Here is a 16614-nt window from a genome sequence, read left to right as displayed (position 1 = left end):
AGATTGCTCAATATTTTTTTTGTTTCACTACTGTAGAAGAATAAAATTATCTTCCTTCTTAAGTATGATCAACAGAACATTTATTTTATCTATCAACATTCCTTATTATCTGTATACTTATTTATTATCTTATTTACCTCTATAACCTTTCATTAACCTTTGTATCTATCTATCCATCCATCCATTCATTCATTCATTCATTCATTCATTCATCTATCAACTATCTCTCTATCTACTTATTGATCTCCTTTCCAGTTTCTTCTCTCTATATATCCACCATATCTTCCTTCCTATTTGTCTCTTCCTAACCATCTTTTTTATCCACCCCATCTCTTTACATATCCGCCTTATCTTCCTTCCTATTTGTCTCTTTCTAACCATCCTTTTTATCCAGCCACCTATCTATCTTACCTACTCATTTATCTCCGTATCAGTCACTTCCTTTCTATATGTATATCCGTTGTATATGTCCTTTATATTTATCTATCTTTCTATCCATTTATTTATCCATCCACCTATCTATCTTCATCTACTTTTTCTTCATTTCAATCTATTCCTCTATCATATCCATCCTACCTTCTTCCTTTATCTGTCTTTCCATCCATCTATTTATTCATCCACTATCTATCTATCTGTGCATCGCCCCGTCAGGTAGTGCCAAGGAGCGGCCGCGGGTGGGAGAACTTCGGGATGCGCTCTGTGGGTTCCGCGGGGCAACTCTTCGCCCGCAAAAATCTGGATTATGAGTTGGAGAGTCACCGGCGAGGCTTCAGATTTCAGGTGCAGGTGACGGACCAGGTAAGGACAGAGAGAGAGAGAGAGAGAGAGAGAGAGAGAGAGTGTGTGTGTGTGTGTGTGTTTTATATAGTATTGTTTATGAAGCTTGTATTAGACCATTAGTTGCTATATTGCATTTATTTAAGTTAGGTTAAGCTGAGGTAAGTTGAATTGTGTTAGTTTTGTGTGTAAGTTATCTGGATCGCGTTTTGTGCTCCAAGATATTTATATTTTTTTATCGTATTTTTATTTATATATTTGTTTCAGTTTATATATATTCATTTTATTATTTATTTATTTATTTATTTATTTATGTTATTTGTTTATTTATTTTTCATCTAGTTTTTTTTTCTATTTGTATTTTTTTTGCATTTATTCTATTTTTTTGTAGGGATGTTCTGGGTGTGTTATAATTTCTGCGCATTTTATTTATTTTTTTTTTTTCTTTTCTTTTGTCAGTTTTGAAAGGTCGTGAGATTTTTTTAAGACAGACTTTTATTTATTTGTTAATACTTTTCTTTTTCTCTTTTCTTTTCTTCTCTTCTTAAGACCATGGGAGTTTGCTTCCTTGTTTTCTTTAGACCGTGTGTTTGTTTTCCTTTTTCATTTTTTACTGTGGGTGCTGTGAACTTCTTCTTCTTCTTCTTCTTCTTCTTCTTCTTCTTCTTCTTCTTCTTCTTCTTCTTCTTCTTCTCCTTCTTCTTCTTCTTTTCTTTTCTTCTCTTTTCTTTTTTTTTTCTTTTTTCAGACAGTAATAGTATTTTTCATTATACTGGACCACCTTCACTCCATTTTTCTAGTTCATGACTTATCTCTTTCCTTTCATGGTTTTCACTCGCTTTTCTCCATCTTCTTTTCTTTTCTTTTTCTTTATTTTCCTTCCATCAAATTACTGGGACGAGATGACTTGTTTTATGAGTCCTGCACGGAAGCTGCCGCGGTCACACTCACACCACCACCACCACCACCACCACTTTAGGACGCCCACGCTGCGACTTGTTTTCTCTTTCCACAAGGACGGTTTAGTTCCCCTCAAGTTCCTACATTAAAGGATTTCAGAGGACGTGATGTAAGAAATGGAGGGTGGAACATGTAACACACACACACACACACACACACACACACACACACACACACACACACACACACACACACACACACACACACACACACACACACACACACACACACACACACACACGGTAAGGTAAAGAAGAGGCATGGTAATGTATAATTATGTAGCAACTGTAGATAAGTTGGTAGATATATAAAGCAGAGATGTTCAGGTCTTGCATTTGCCTTTATAAGAATACCGACGTTAAGAGAACACAGCAGTCAGCGTGGCAAGAAAGGAAATATAAGGATGAGCAACAATACAGTTTTGCAAATAAAGAAATAGAACAGTGAAATGCATTACCAGACGAAACGGTGTGTGTGTGTGTGTGTGTGTGTGTGTGTGTGTGTGTGTGTGTGTGTGTGTGTGTGTGTGTGTGTGTGTGTGTGTGTGGCCGCGGGTAAAAAGGACACCATAAACTCGAAGAAAAATATGACAAACTGGTATTCAAAGACCCCAGATTACGATTTTGACTCGAGTCTGTAAAAATTCAAATTGGTAAACACTACACACACACACACACACACACACACACACACACACACACACACACACACACACACACACACACACACACACACACACACACACACACACACACACACACACAGATGTTGTCTCTAGGTATCTTTTCCAAAACGAATTCCAGTCATGTTCAATTTCAGCATTCAAACACTCCACCAGATCACACACACACACACACACACACACACACACACACACACACACACACACACACACACACACACACACACAGAGAGAGAGAGAGAGAGAGAGAGAGAGAGAGAGAGAGAGAGAGAGAGAGAGAGAGAGAGACCCTTCCTAAACCACCAATCCTCTTCCTCTTTCTGCATAGCCTCTGTGCGGGATGCCCACTGGAAGACACTGGGCGGTAAAAACAAGCTGACCAGCCTTGAACCGCCGTGTAGTTGACGTTCCCCCCTCCGCCTCAATATATATGTAGATTTCTTAGGGCCATATCAATAACGCCGTAAACACTCGCGGCACGCCACGCACTCCATGAGGGAACCCGTGCATTACTCTCTCTCTCTCTCTCTCTCTCTCTCTCTCTCTCTCTCTCTCTCTCTCTCTCTCTCTGTTCATTTTCTTTACTCTAAAATTTCTCGTCTATCAGAGTACAATGCATTCATATATGTAGAACACTCTCTCTCTCTCTCTCTCTCTCTCTCTCTCTCTCTCTCTCTCTCTCTCTCTCTCTCTCTCTCTCTCTCTCTCTCTCTCTCTCTCTCTCTCTCTCTCTCTCTCTCTCTCTCTCTCTCTCTCTCTCTCTCTCTCTCTCTCTCTCTCTCTCTCTCTGTGTGTGTGTGTGTGTGTGTGTGTGTGTGTGTGTGTGTGTGTGTGTGTGTGTGCCGTGTACAAGAAGGCCACAACAGCAAAGATCAGACGTAAGAGCAGTGACCCGGGACAGGAAAAAAAAAAAAAATCGATGAAACAAACAAAAAAAAAAAAAAAATCTTGGGAAGTGCCGTGCGATAGGAAATCAATGTCACTATTTATTCATGTAACGATATCCAAAATAATACACGTGTCGAGACCAAACCCCTCACCCACCCACCCACCCACCTCTCTCTCTCTCTCTCTCTCTCTCTCTCTCTCTCTCTCTCTCTCTCTCTCTCTCTCTCTCTCTCTCTCTCTCTCTCTCTCTCTCTCTCTCTCTCTCTCTCTCTCTCTCTCTCTCTCTCTCTCTCTCTCTCTCTCTCTCTCTCTCTCTCTCTCTCTCTCTCTCTCTCTCTCTCATCCTACCTCATTCCCTATTCCATCCCCACCCCCTCTCTCTCTGTCAAGGTGTCTTCGTTTTATATGAAGAGAGGAGAGGAATGATAATACGCGTCAGGTTTTTAGATATGTATGGTGCAGGGGAGATAAGATAAGGAAGTGCACGAAAGGAGTGGGTGGTTTTAAAGAAGGAGTTGCAGCTCTCTCTCTCTCTCTCTCTCTCTCTCTCTCTCTCTCTCTCTCTCTCTCTCTCTCTCTCTCTCTCTCTCTCTCTCTCTCTCTCTCTCTCTCTCTCTCTCTCTCTCTCTCTCTCTCTCTCTCTCTCTCTCTCTCTCTCTCTCTCTCTCTCTCTCTCTCTCTCTCATTTAATGCACGAATAATCAGTACATTGCATTTCTCCCTAAAACATGATTCGACACATGATAAATTAGGTTGGATCATGAAACTCGGAGAATCTGTCATTGTTATATCTAAGAGAAATGTTCCTTCCTTTCTGCCTAGGCAAATCAGCACTGGGCACCGTCAGTTACCTTTTCCTTTTTGTTGTATCTAAGAGCAATGTTCCTTTCTGTCTAGGCAAATCAGCACTGGGCACCGTCAGTTATTTTTTTCTTCTATTTTTTTTTTCCAACTTCACTGCAGAAAGCACCGCAGTTCCCATTCCACACTCCTCTATGCATGTTTTCGTTCTATCACTATGCATGGTTCCATTACAGCGCCCTGTGGTATGAGTGTCGGGAGGTATAGTAAAGGGTACCGAGGCAAGATGGGCCAAGGCTGGTTCGTGATTGCCTTGTTTTCGTTTGTTTTTAGTTGTGTTAGTCAAGCAACAACCGTATGCCCGAAGTTTCATGAGAACACAAGAAAATAAGGCTGGTATGAGTGCTGGGAGGTGAAGTATTGTGTGACGATGCAAGATGGGCGAAGGTTGGTCTGTGATTGCCTTTTTTTTTTTTTTTTTTTTTCATTTTTGATAGTCAAGCAACAATCTTATACCTAAAGTTTCATAGGAACATAAGAAAATAAGGCTGGTATGAGTGCTGGGAGGTGAAGTATTGTGTGATGAAGCTAGAAAGACGAAGGTTGGTCTGTGATTGCCTTGTGTTTTCGTTTGTTTTTAGTTGTGTTAGTCAAGCTACAATCTTATGCCTAGAGTTTCATAAGAACATAAGAAAATAAGGGAAGTATCAGTGCTAGGAGGTGAAGTATTGTGTGGGGAAGCAAGAAGGACAAAAGCTGGTCTGCGATTGCTTTGTTTTCGCTTGTTTTTTTGTTGTATTGGTCAAGCAACAAACGTATGCATAGTATTTCACGAGAACATAAGAAAAATAAGGCAAATATGAGTGATGGGAGGTTAAGTAACGTGTACGGTAATAGATATAGTAAAGGTAACTAAAAGTATTGTAATAGTAGTGTCTTGATAATACGGTAATGTCGAGAAAGTGTTGTTACGATGATGGTGACAGTGGTAGTGGTGGTGATGGTGATGGTGGTGGTGGTGGTAAAAAGGGCAAATCAAGAAACGTATCATCCTAGGTATTGGCAGTGTTGAGAGGCGATGGTAGTGAACCCTATCAATCTTATATCATCCTTGGTGGTGGTTGTGGTGGTGGTGGTAGTAGAGTTGAGTAATGATGAAGGAAGCTATCAACTGTGTATCTTCCTTGGCGTCGGCTTCTTCACACCAGCCTGAGTCTCGCCCTTCCTCTTCCTGGCACGTACTCGCTGCAACGCAAGTGGTAGCGGCTCATTTCAAAACCACCAAACTTTTGCTCGGACGTGAGACTCTACCACTTGGCCCGATTTTTCAAGAACTGCGTCGGAACTGTGTCGGTAATTTTGCACTGATGATGTACTATGTAGGTTCCCTCTTTGCTAATAAGGTCTTTTTTTTTTTTTTTGGGGGGGGGAAGGGCAGAGGGGGACGATGTATATAGATGGATTTCATCTTTTCGTCTCCTTTTTTCTGCTTGTTTTTGTTCTTCTTATTCTTTTATTATTATTATTATTATTATTATTATTATTATTTCGAGGAGATTGATTGTATTATTATGGTCTATTTATTTTTTTCTAGTGACCGACCTTGTTTATCTCTCATACGTGACGTAGGCCATTTTTAATCTTTCGAAACACACACACACACACACACACACGTGTGTCTCAACATATTACTAGATAAGTGTCAACATCTGTTTCGTCGAGTGCATTAAATCAGTCATTAAAAGAATAAAGTTAGAAATTCCTCCTGACTAAATTTATGGTTAATTAATCAGTCTAAGCTCTCATTTGGACTATTTTCTTAAACCATAGAGATGATAACTTGCGTTTCCACATTAATGTTGATTTTTATTAAATCATTACTAAAATCAAGAAAGCTCTCATGTATACTTCAATAATTTCTACTGCAAACTGATGAAAGGAGTCAAGGTAAGGCGCCAAAACGTTTGCGAACACGGGCATGCTTCTCTCAGTTGCTTTTACTGACTTAATTAAGGCCGCGCCGTCCCCGGAGACCTTTGATGCTGTGAGTGAGTAGAATGAAGGATGGTCAAAGCATCAAACGAAACGAACGAGAGCGACTTGAATAGAAATTCTAGAAAAGAAGAAAAGTGTAACTCGGGCTCCTAGTAAACGGAAAGTGGCGGCCGTGAATGGAACCCGGAGATGCTTTGACTGAAATCTCGGCCGTACGTTGATGTTCTGCAAATGAAGGCTTTACACGGCGGCCCTTCTAGTGTCGAGGTGCGAGGGTGTGCTGACCGTCCCTGTCGCATTTGAATTACACAACAGGAAGGAAGCAGATGGTGGTATGTAGGCCCAGAAGGAAGGCGAGTGAGTGTCCTTGCATTCCTATCGCTTTTCCCTCCCTCTCCTAGACAAGGAAACACTGTCGTTTTACCTACGACACATTATGGTACCAAGAAATATTTACACTGTCCTTCACAAACGCCTTCTTCTACCTTCATATTGTAGGTAATTTTCTTTTAATTATCTTGTTAGTGTGCAACTGTTGGTGTTGTTGTTATTGTTGTTGTTTTCTTCTTCTTCTTCTTCTTCTTCTTCTTCTTCTTCTTCTTCTTCTTCTTCTTCTTCTTCTTCTTCTTCTTCTTCTTCTTCTTCTTCTTCTTCTTCTTCTTCTTCTTCTTCTTCTTCTTCTTCTTCTTCTTCTTCTTCTTCTTCTTCTTCTTCTTTCGAGGAGACTGATTGATATTATTATGGTCTATTTTTTCTTTTTTTTCTTTTTTTATTTGTGACCGGCCTTACTTATCTCTCTCACACACATACACACACACACACACACACACACACACACACACACACACACACACACACACACACACACACACACACACACACACACACACACACACACACACACACACACACACACACATGGTGGCGTAATGGATAGGGTGGTGACCTTGGGATCGGGCAGACGTCCATGCATAGATTCGAATCCCATCACGTACCGGCTTGAAACTTTGTCATTTGTCGAGTGGTTTAATTAAAGTTATCTACATGTCACCATGATACCTAGATTCTAGGTGGTGTAATTGCCTTACACCAAAGATGCGTTTGGTGGTGATATGGGCCCTGATATGGGTACCACGATAAATAAAATTGCCTGCGCCGTTAATGGGTGGAAGATGGACAGCTCTTCCCATACTCGTCAAGTATACCTACAGGCGCTGTAGGCTATGACGTAAAAAAGAAAAAAAAAGTAAGACAGCTTAATGAAAACATAAAAGCGTTTGGTGTTTTAAGATCCACTTTACCAACCTCTGATAATTTCTTCCAATCATCTTCTAACACAAACTCTCGTCCGCTCTCATGTCACACGCTTTGATATTCTAAAGACGCGTGGTGTTCCTGCTAGCGGTGTTGGTGTGGCCTCGGAACTTCTAACTGCAAAAATAACAGAAGCTACGAAAGTTGCACTGAAATTGCTGCCGGAAGTGTGGGGTTGATACACTGATGAAGGTTGTTCCGCGTCAAAAAATGTCAGAATTAACAACAGCTAAGCAAACTGAAAGATGATGAGTCACATCCCTTGACCTAGTTACGGCAAGCTTCAGGCGAACATTTAAGCGCATCTCGCGTGGATTAATATCTCGAAATATATCATTTATGATTCTTATGTGAGAGGAACAGTAAATTTTTTTTCCAAACTAAAGTAGTAGTTTAAGGAATAAGAACAGCTATTACCAACATTTAATTACCATTAACAAATATAATTATCCTCTTTTCATCATCGTTCATTGCCTTAATTCTCTCTCAATAATGTCATTCCCAGGGTCCTGAAGGGTGGGAGGACCTCGCCCACGTGGACTCTGCCTGGGTCACTGTGCACCTGAGGGACGTGAATGACAACCCGCCAGTGTTCTCCCGCCCACACGCCCACGTCACGGTGCGAGAGGATGCCGTCCCCGGCACGCCACTGGCCGCCCTTCCCGCCCGGGATCCTGACGCAGTGAGTACCACAGCGCGAGGCTGAAAAGGTGAAGTGAGTGAACGCAGTATTGGAAGTATGAAAGACTCAGAAGGATTAGATAACCTGTCATTTCTTAAGTGACGCGTCTACATGTTGGAAAAAAAATTGAGAAGAAGCGGAATGTTTCAGTCTTCCAGAATGGGCGATGAAGGACTGAACATGTCTGTCGACCAGTATCTTTGGAAAAAGAGCAGAATATGTATGGAAGTGTGTCATAACCCTTGCAACGCGGAGCCACCCGGCGAGTGAGGCTTGTATGTACAACTTTGCAGGACAGCTGCACGAAAACTTTTCAAGACACATTCTTAGATGTTCACAATTTCCCTATGAAGGACAGGCTCCTGTCAGCAACTTTGTCTCTCTCTCTCTCTCTCTTTCAGCAGAGCGGCCAGCAGGGAGTGGACTACCGGCTGGAGGGAGGCTGGGGGTCTCTCATGGTGGACACGGATGGCAGTGTCAGTCTATGGCGACAACTGGACCGTGAGGCCCCGGACGGCGCCACGGGCAAGGCGCTGGTGGTGGCCGTGGACCACGGCGTGCCTCCCCTCTCCGCCACCGCCACACTCACCATCACTGTTGCAGACGTCAACGACTGTCCGCCGCGTCTCCTGCCGCCTACTGTCCTGCACGTGATGGAGGGCGGCCCGCCTACCCGCCTTGGCATCCTCAAAGTGACGGATCCCGATGTGTGGGCACTCGGCCACGGCCCGCCATTCACTCTCTCCCTAGCTCCCACAAATCCCCCCCACGTCCTCTCCCTCATCAAGCTGAAGTTTGACCCCCGTGAGTATGACGGTGTGTTCTGTGTGGCAGGGTGCGCCGCAGCATGACTTGAACAGCTGCAGTTACATTGTTTTTCCCATAGCAAGGCCATCCCTCACTAGTCATAATCTACATCAATTTGTTACAATGATGAGTCATATTTTGATTATGTAGAAGAATAACCAAAGCACCAGTCTGCGTATATAGCAAAGCAAAGGGTTAAGGCACCACTGAATAGTGGGTGTATTCGTATCGCCGCTGTCTCGTCCTGCTATCTATTATGTAGTCATATTAATTTTCAAGCTGCCAGCGCACCGCCATCTTGATCTTGTCTTGACCAACAGTGGCCACGTTTCCTGTTTGTAAAGAAGCACTGGGAAAGGAGGAGGAAAACTCTATTGGCGTGAGATAAAGTGGTATTAAGGTGTTCAAAAAAAAAAATTACACTAGAAGCAAAAAAAAAAAAAAAAAATACTACCGCATACTCTAGATTTCCGAGAAGGAGGCACGACTAAATGTTTGTGTGTGTGTGTGTGTGTGTGTGTGTGTGTGTGTGTGTGTGTGTGTGTGTGGCTCATCCCCTTAGGGCAGAGTCACGCTCTTTGAAGCTTGAAGTGAGAGGCGCACAGGATTCGAAAACCACTGCGTTCGCTCAAAAAATAAATAAATAAAAATAAAAAATATATCGAACCTTCCTCTTCTCGGCGTACTAACATTTTCATTAAATAAAAACGAGAGAGAGAGAGAGAGAGAGAGAGAGAGAGAGAGAGAGAGAGAGAGAGGGGGGGGACATTACCTCAGTACAACAATTTTAGCTCATCACAGACTTACTACTCAAATTGTTTTATTTCTAACTTTGAGCTGAAAAAAAAAAAAAATCGTCATCTGCACAGCCGCCACACAAAAGGTCACAGCCTCATAACGAATACTCATGCCAGGCTGTGCAAATCAACCTCATGACTTCTCAGAATATTTATACTTTTTTCTTTTCTTTTTTCGAGGCACATATTCGAATTCATTCTTTCATGTTCATTTGTAAAAGAAAAATAGAATACTGATGCTAAGTTACAAAATATCCTCTAATTATGAGTGTGTGTGTGTGTGTGTGTGTGTTTTCTGTACAGCCTTGAACAACTTAACTTAGTCCATCATTACAGCTGGAGGCGCTAATGGCAGAATAATAATGGATAATTCAATATATTAGATGATGCAGAGAAAGAAATTGTACTAAATCAAACCTTCCTCTTTCGTTAAATTTGATTGTTCATTTGCTTAACAACTCCCGTATTCTTGAATTATTTGTTCCTTCATTAAGGACTTTTTATAAAGGTCACAAATGGTTGGTCGTGTTCTCGTGGGTGCTCTCTCTCTCTCTCTCTCTCTCTCTCTCTCTCTCTCTCTCTCTCTCTCTCTCTCTCTCTCTCTCTCTCTCTCTCTCTCTCTCTCTCTCTCTCTCTCTCTCTCTCTCTCTCTCTCTCTCTCTCTCTCTCTCTCTCTCTCTCTCTCTCTCTCTCTCTCTCTCTCTCTCTCTCTCTCTCTCTCTCTCTCTCTCTCTCTCTCTCTCTCTCTCTCTCTCTCTCTCTCATCACAAGAATCATGAAAATATCTTTAGAAAACTTCATTGCCTTCCTCCAGGGTGTGTTTAAAAGCACTCGAGGTGAGACGACCAAGTGCTTGAGAACAGGGGACGAGAAGGAGAAGGACGTACGTACACACAGTGCGTCATCACCACGAGAGAGCGAGGTGCACTGAACGGCTCATTTACATTATCCCCACGGCTAATGCTAGTTCAAGTGTTAATTTCCGTCGAAGACTCCGAGAGGAAGTAGCAGAATGGAGGAGTCTTGGCGCACTGTCCCACATAATAAAGTTTTGAGGAGCCTTTGGACTGCCGCTGACTTACTCCGTTATTTATTTTGAGCAACTCTTATGTAGACAGTGCTTCGTTTAGTGTCACCTTAAGGACACTCGGCATCACTAGAAACCCTTGCTATCACCACTTAACCCTTCTTGCTGGGGTGTCTCCTTCTGCATCAGACCTTGCCATCTTCCCGGACCATTGCGAGTAATGAGAGTAAATAGCTTAATGTCCAGTGGGTAATGCATTGTTTATCATCCCTCCTCCTCCTCCTCCTCCTCCTCCTCCTCCTCCTCCTCCTCCTCCTCCTCCTCCTCCTCCTCCTCCTCCTCCTCCTCCAAGCCTTCCTTTATTTAATGCTGGTGACTCAAGTAGTGAAATCAGACAGCCTACCAAGGATTTGGGAGTCTGTTGCTGCTTGTTCGAGTATTCCTTTATAAACCTTCAGCTTCGTCTTCGTTTTTTTCTCTTTTTCGTTTGTTTTTTTTTTTCTTTTGCATTTGGTGTTTCTTCTTTTTTCATCGGATCTATTTTTTTTTTCCTTATTTTGTATGTGTGTGTGTGTGTGTGTGTGTGCGTGGTTAACCTCAGGCATTTGCAGTATTCATTCCTCGTTTAGCCAAAACATGCCCAAATAAACCAGTCTAAAACCTAACCTTACCGGATATGGAAACCTTTCTCTGCCTCACGGTGCCCCCGGGGAGAACACTGCGGACGGAATCGAGTTGAAAGTCAGCCTCCTTACCCTCCTTTCCTTTCCCTTCGCCTTGTAGCCTAATGATTGCAGCAGCCAAGTGACCGTGCTCTTCCCCTCTGTCTCAGCACGTAGCTCTCTTTGGTCGTTCTACAGATTCTTGACCAGTGCTTCTGTATCTGAATATAGGAGCGTTAAGAGTGTCAGTGGTGAGAGGGAGGAGGGTGAGGAATGATGGGTAACTGTTTTACGTAACTAGAGAGAGAGAGAGAGAGAGGGGGGGGTGGAGGATGACTGTTTTACGCTACTTAGAGAGGGGGGAGAGAGAGAATCATTACGTAATTTTGTCTATCATTTTTTTCTACATATTTTCCGGAATTCATATAATTTTTAGCACTTAAAAGAACGTCATCGATAATACTTCTGAGGGATGGTCGTATGTAAATGTGTGTGTGTGTGTGTGTGTGTGTGTGTGTGTGTGTGTGTGTGTGTGTGTGTGCGCGCGCGCGCTGCTCAATATTCATGGATTGTCAGTACAGCAAACATTACTGTGACTATTCATCTCTTTTTCTTTTCCCGCCACACCTGATCGCTGTCTCTTAATCTCTGTACCTAACGACACTAACCATTGCGCCTCTACCTGACGCCCTTCCACTCATGCCCTCAATTCCTACAGGTCTGGACAGTGGGCGGGGCGGGGCGGAGCTGTGGACGGCGGGCGCGTTGGATCGAGAGCAGCACCGGGAGTTGAGTGTGGCGGTGCGGGTGTCTGACGCGCAGGGTTTGGCCGCCACTCACCGCCTCACCGTGCTGGTGGACGACCTCAACGACAATCCCATGAAGCCCGCCGCCAAGTCTGTCTACCTGTGGAAGACTCAGGTAAGGCGCTGCATCAGCCACTCTGGTGATGCCAAAGTATTATTACACCGCACCCAATAATTTTACGATAAATACATTGTAATACTTTTCTTTAACTAATAAGGAGATAGTTTGTTTGATGTTTATTGAATCATGATGTCTTGTTATTATGATATTGGTTTATATGTTTGTCCTGTGTCATTGTTGAGCTCATGCTAGGCATGGTGACGCGTTCCCGAGTGTATGTAACATCCTGGAGCGGATGGTGACAACAAACTCCTCGAGAAGCTGCACTGTGTTCCTTCCGCAGGGTGGTGGGTCGGATGCTCCTCTGGGCAGAGTTTTCGTGAAGGATCCGGACGACTGGGACCTCGAGGATAAAGAGTTCGAGTGGGTGGGTCCTCCCCACCCGCTCTTCACCCTCCACCCGCGAGATGGCACCATCTTCGCCTCCAACCAGATTAGGGAAGGCAGGTGAGAGACAAATGTGAATGTAAACCCTGTAATAACGGAAAGATGAATCAGGTACATCTATTAACCAGTAGTTTTTGTTTATGACTTTCTTTACAACTCCATTTTCTTTGCATTCATAAAAGTTGATGTGATGGCTATGTGTTTATCTATTCCAATGACACTTCATCATTCTTTCTTAAAAGTTAAAACGAAAAGGACTAGAATCTTATCCCACCTTATCGACAAGACTATCTTATACCATATTTGTACGCAGATCTAGTGACAACTCTTGCAATGTGTATCACCAACCATTGCCTATGGCTGCTGCTTAATTATTTGTCGTCTCTTCCATCCCCAAACCCCCACACTTCTCCCTCCTCTCCTCTCCTCTGCCCACCCCCGCCACGACAGGTACGATCTACAGTTCTCCGTCAGTGACCGGGCGTGGCGTCAGCGAGGCGTGGCTGCCAATGTGACGGTAATGGTGCGAGTACTAACCCCCGAAGCACTTGCTCACGCTGCGCCCATCTCCCTCACACCCACCACGCCCACAGCTCTCACCCGCGGATGGTCACCCTCGGTACGTGACCCAAAATACGGCCCTTTTACTCCTTCTTGTGAGCAATAGTCGTAGCCTTCCTTGGTTGTTTCTTCCACCATCTTCCCATCTGTCAGAACGCCATATCAACTGTCACGCTGCGCCATCACTGCCTCTCTGTCTGCAATACACCAACAGCGTAACTTTCCAGCTCACATTAGGTTCAACCTTTATAAAGTTAGATTCAAAGAGAAGGTATGAAGAAACTAGTTTTGAAATAAGATGTTATTAGATGGGAATAAAATCAGATGTTATGTCATTAGGAGGCTTTAATAGGTTAGACAAATTATATGGACAAATTAATGAGAGTTGAAGCTACGAGTAGGTGTGCAGTGAATACCACGTGGTTTCTTGGAACTTGCCTGATATTTTACTCCTTCTATCCACCAGATACAAACATTTACACTCCCTGAAATGGCAACACAGTGAGGGACCATGAAGGGGACAGACATTGCATTAGTAGTAGTAGTAATAATAGTACGCAAAATATATCATTGTAACACCTCCTCTTTCCCCTTTCCCCTCCAGAGTGGCGGCGGCGGACTCGGCTCTCTGCTGAAGGAGGTGCAGGCAGTACTGAATGAGCCTGGCAGCGGCGTGGAGGTGGTCAGTGTTTATGGCGGATGTGGGAACCCAGACTCTTCCGCCACGCCCATCACTACGCCCACATCCACACCAGCTACGCCCGTGCCTGCCCCAGTACCCGCCCCGTCCTCTCCCTCCACCTGCGTGTGGGTCAGTGTGAAGGATAGCCACAACAGCTTCATGAACCCCGTCAAGCTGCAGGGACTCCTCGCCCTCCACACCCGCCAGGTCAGAGAGAGAGAGAGAGAGAGAGAGAGAGGATAGGGTGGTGAAGGAGGGAAGAGGAACAGGGTGGAGACTGTGGAGGGGGGGAGAAGGCAGGCCTATGATACACAGCAGAGGTCGCTATAACCGATGAGTGCTGTCATAAAAAAAAAAAAAAAAAAAGATGCCAGTTTTGTTAGAAGCTTCACGAAGTAAGGAAGCGACTCTACGTGTGCTTTCTTCTTTTATGTTTTTCAGTTAGAGGCAGCGACAAATCTGACGGTAGTGGTAGATGACCCGACAGAGGTCGCCTCCCTGCCTCAACCTCACGATCCCCAGGCCCCGAGCGGCGACAGTCTGGAGGAGGCTGACAGCTCTGCCACCTCGCTAGCCTCCACCAGCCTTCCTCTGCAGGTAAGAGTCACAGCTCATCACGCAGCGGAGCTCTGTGTGTGAGTGTTACTTCGTCCTCTGCCCACTCCAGCGACCTGAGGCCACACTCGCCCAGAACTCACATGGATATTTAGTAGTGATATGGCTCACATCCTTCATCCGCACCGCTGCAAGTGTGTTCTTACTCCCAAAATATTTATTAGCCGATGACGGAATCACTTCCCGAAAAAACAAAACTAGTGGCCAAGGATTCCCCCATCTGGAAAGACTTCATGGAATGACGATCACATGTGATGAGTTCTCTCTCTCTCTCTCTCTCTCTCTCTCTCTCTCTCTCTCTCTCTCTCTCTCTCTCTCTCTCTCTCTCTCTCTCTCTCTCTCTCTCTCTCTCTCTCTCTCTTTTTTTTTTTTTTATTTAAACAAAACTTAATACAAAGGAACATGTACCCAAAGGCGCACTGTCGTGTGCTACCTATTCTAAGGGTACTACAATCTATTTCTCTACAATATTTACAAGACTTAAAAATAGATAATATACAAGATGGTCAGCATGTAAATGGAGCACTATTCGTTTCACTTCACTAGCACTATTCACGCACTGCACTACACTGAGTGTCACGTCACAAAGAGTGTCAGAGGAGTTGGCAGTGTCTGTCTCCACTTATGTGCCATCAGTTTGACACTGTGTGTTCATCTCCTGGACGTGAGGCACCGCGGCCGTGAACAAGTTCCACATCCTGGAGACGCGTCCTGCGAAGGTGCGTTGATGCTGACACCCGTGGGATCGCGGCACCTCTACGGCGTCACCACCATTGAGCACCGTTCTCGTGCTCCGTGCGGTGACTCTTAGAGGATGACGCAGCCCTGCCAGATGTGGCACTCTTTGCACCTGTGCCTTATGGAACACTACGATCGCCGCCACGTCTCTGCGGTGTTCCAGTGAATCAAGGGGACGCTCAGGCTCTGGGTGAGGTGGTAGTGCAGCATCTACTAGCCGTATGGCGCGGCGTTGGATGCTGTCCAGTCTCCTTCTGTGTGTGGCGGCACAGGACATCCAGGAGAGAGCTGCGTATTCAAGGTGGGGCCGCACCTGTGCCTTGTACAGCAGCAGTCTCCCTTCCTGTCGAGGAAACTGGCGATCCTTCTGAGAGCGGAGATCCTGTGAGAGGCTTTCTTGGCAATGGTTTTGACATGCCTGTCAAACCTCAGCCCTCGATCCACCTCCACTCCAAGTATCTTGACGTCATCTTGGAGTGGGAGAGCAGCAGCGCCAAAGACAACTTTCCTGCCATTGCTGCCATGGCGGCTGGGGACCGAGAGACAACCATTGCTTGTGTCTTCTCCGGCGCGAATGTCACTTGCCAGCGAGCACCCCACTCCTTTATCACTCGTAGCTGCTGATTGATGGCCTCAGCAGCCCGCCCACTGTCCTGGCGTGGATAGGTATAGGAGAGGGTGCAGTCATCAGCATAGGCCATGACTCCTGGCAGTAGCTGGAGAAGATCATCCACGTAGATATTCCACAGGAGTGGGCCAAGAATTGAACCCTGTGGCACTGATGCCTCCACAGGCAGGGACTCAGATGTTTGCCCGTTGACAACCACCTTGAGGCTTCTGTCCTGCAGGTAATTTCCCAAGAGTCGTAGCAAGCCACCCTGGATGCCTTTAGCACGAAGCTTTTCTAGTAATCCGTTGTGCCATACTTTATCAAAAGCTCCTGCTATGTCCAAAGCAACCACTATAGTGTCCTTGCCGTCGTCGAGGGCGTCCTGCCAATGCCTGGTGAGAAGCATCATTAGGTCGGAGGTTGACCTTCCAGGTCTGAACCCAAACTGTTGGTCTGAGAGGAGGGCATTGTCCTTGAGATGGCTACACACCACCTCTGCCACGACCCTCTCAAACACTTTACCCACCACTGACAACAGGGATATGGGTCTGTAGTTTTTTGGGTCCGTCCTGGAGCTTTTTGTGTGCAGGAACTACTCGAGCCTCCTTCCACACTGAAGGCCAGACGTTTTCCCGTACACAAGTTGTGAAGACTTGGGTGAGAGGGGCAGCCAGTTCCTGGGAGCATCGCTTCAGCAGGTGC

At 44.9% G+C, this 16614-nt stretch overlaps 1 protein-coding gene across 1 annotated transcript in view; it reads left to right on the top strand.

The window, feature by feature from the left end:
* The window catches only part of LOC123520619 (neural-cadherin-like), a 49533-nt gene that overhangs the window by 22805 nt on the left and 10114 nt on the right, over positions 1-16614 (top strand). The window contains 8 exon segments of the mRNA XM_045283063.1: positions 652-798; positions 7923-8099; positions 8504-8903; positions 12111-12313; positions 12603-12766; positions 13157-13325; positions 13872-14156; positions 14391-14546. Coding sequence (XP_045138998.1) covers positions 652-798; positions 7923-8099; positions 8504-8903; positions 12111-12313; positions 12603-12766; positions 13157-13325; positions 13872-14156; positions 14391-14546 — 1701 coding nt within the window.

Source organism: Portunus trituberculatus, chromosome 47 (genome assembly GCF_017591435.1).
Source record: "Portunus trituberculatus isolate SZX2019 chromosome 47, ASM1759143v1, whole genome shotgun sequence".
Lineage (NCBI taxonomy): Eukaryota > Metazoa > Arthropoda > Malacostraca > Decapoda > Portunidae > Portunus > Portunus trituberculatus.
The sequence above is the reverse complement of the archived record's forward strand: the minus strand, read 5'-3'. Positions and strand labels throughout refer to the sequence as shown.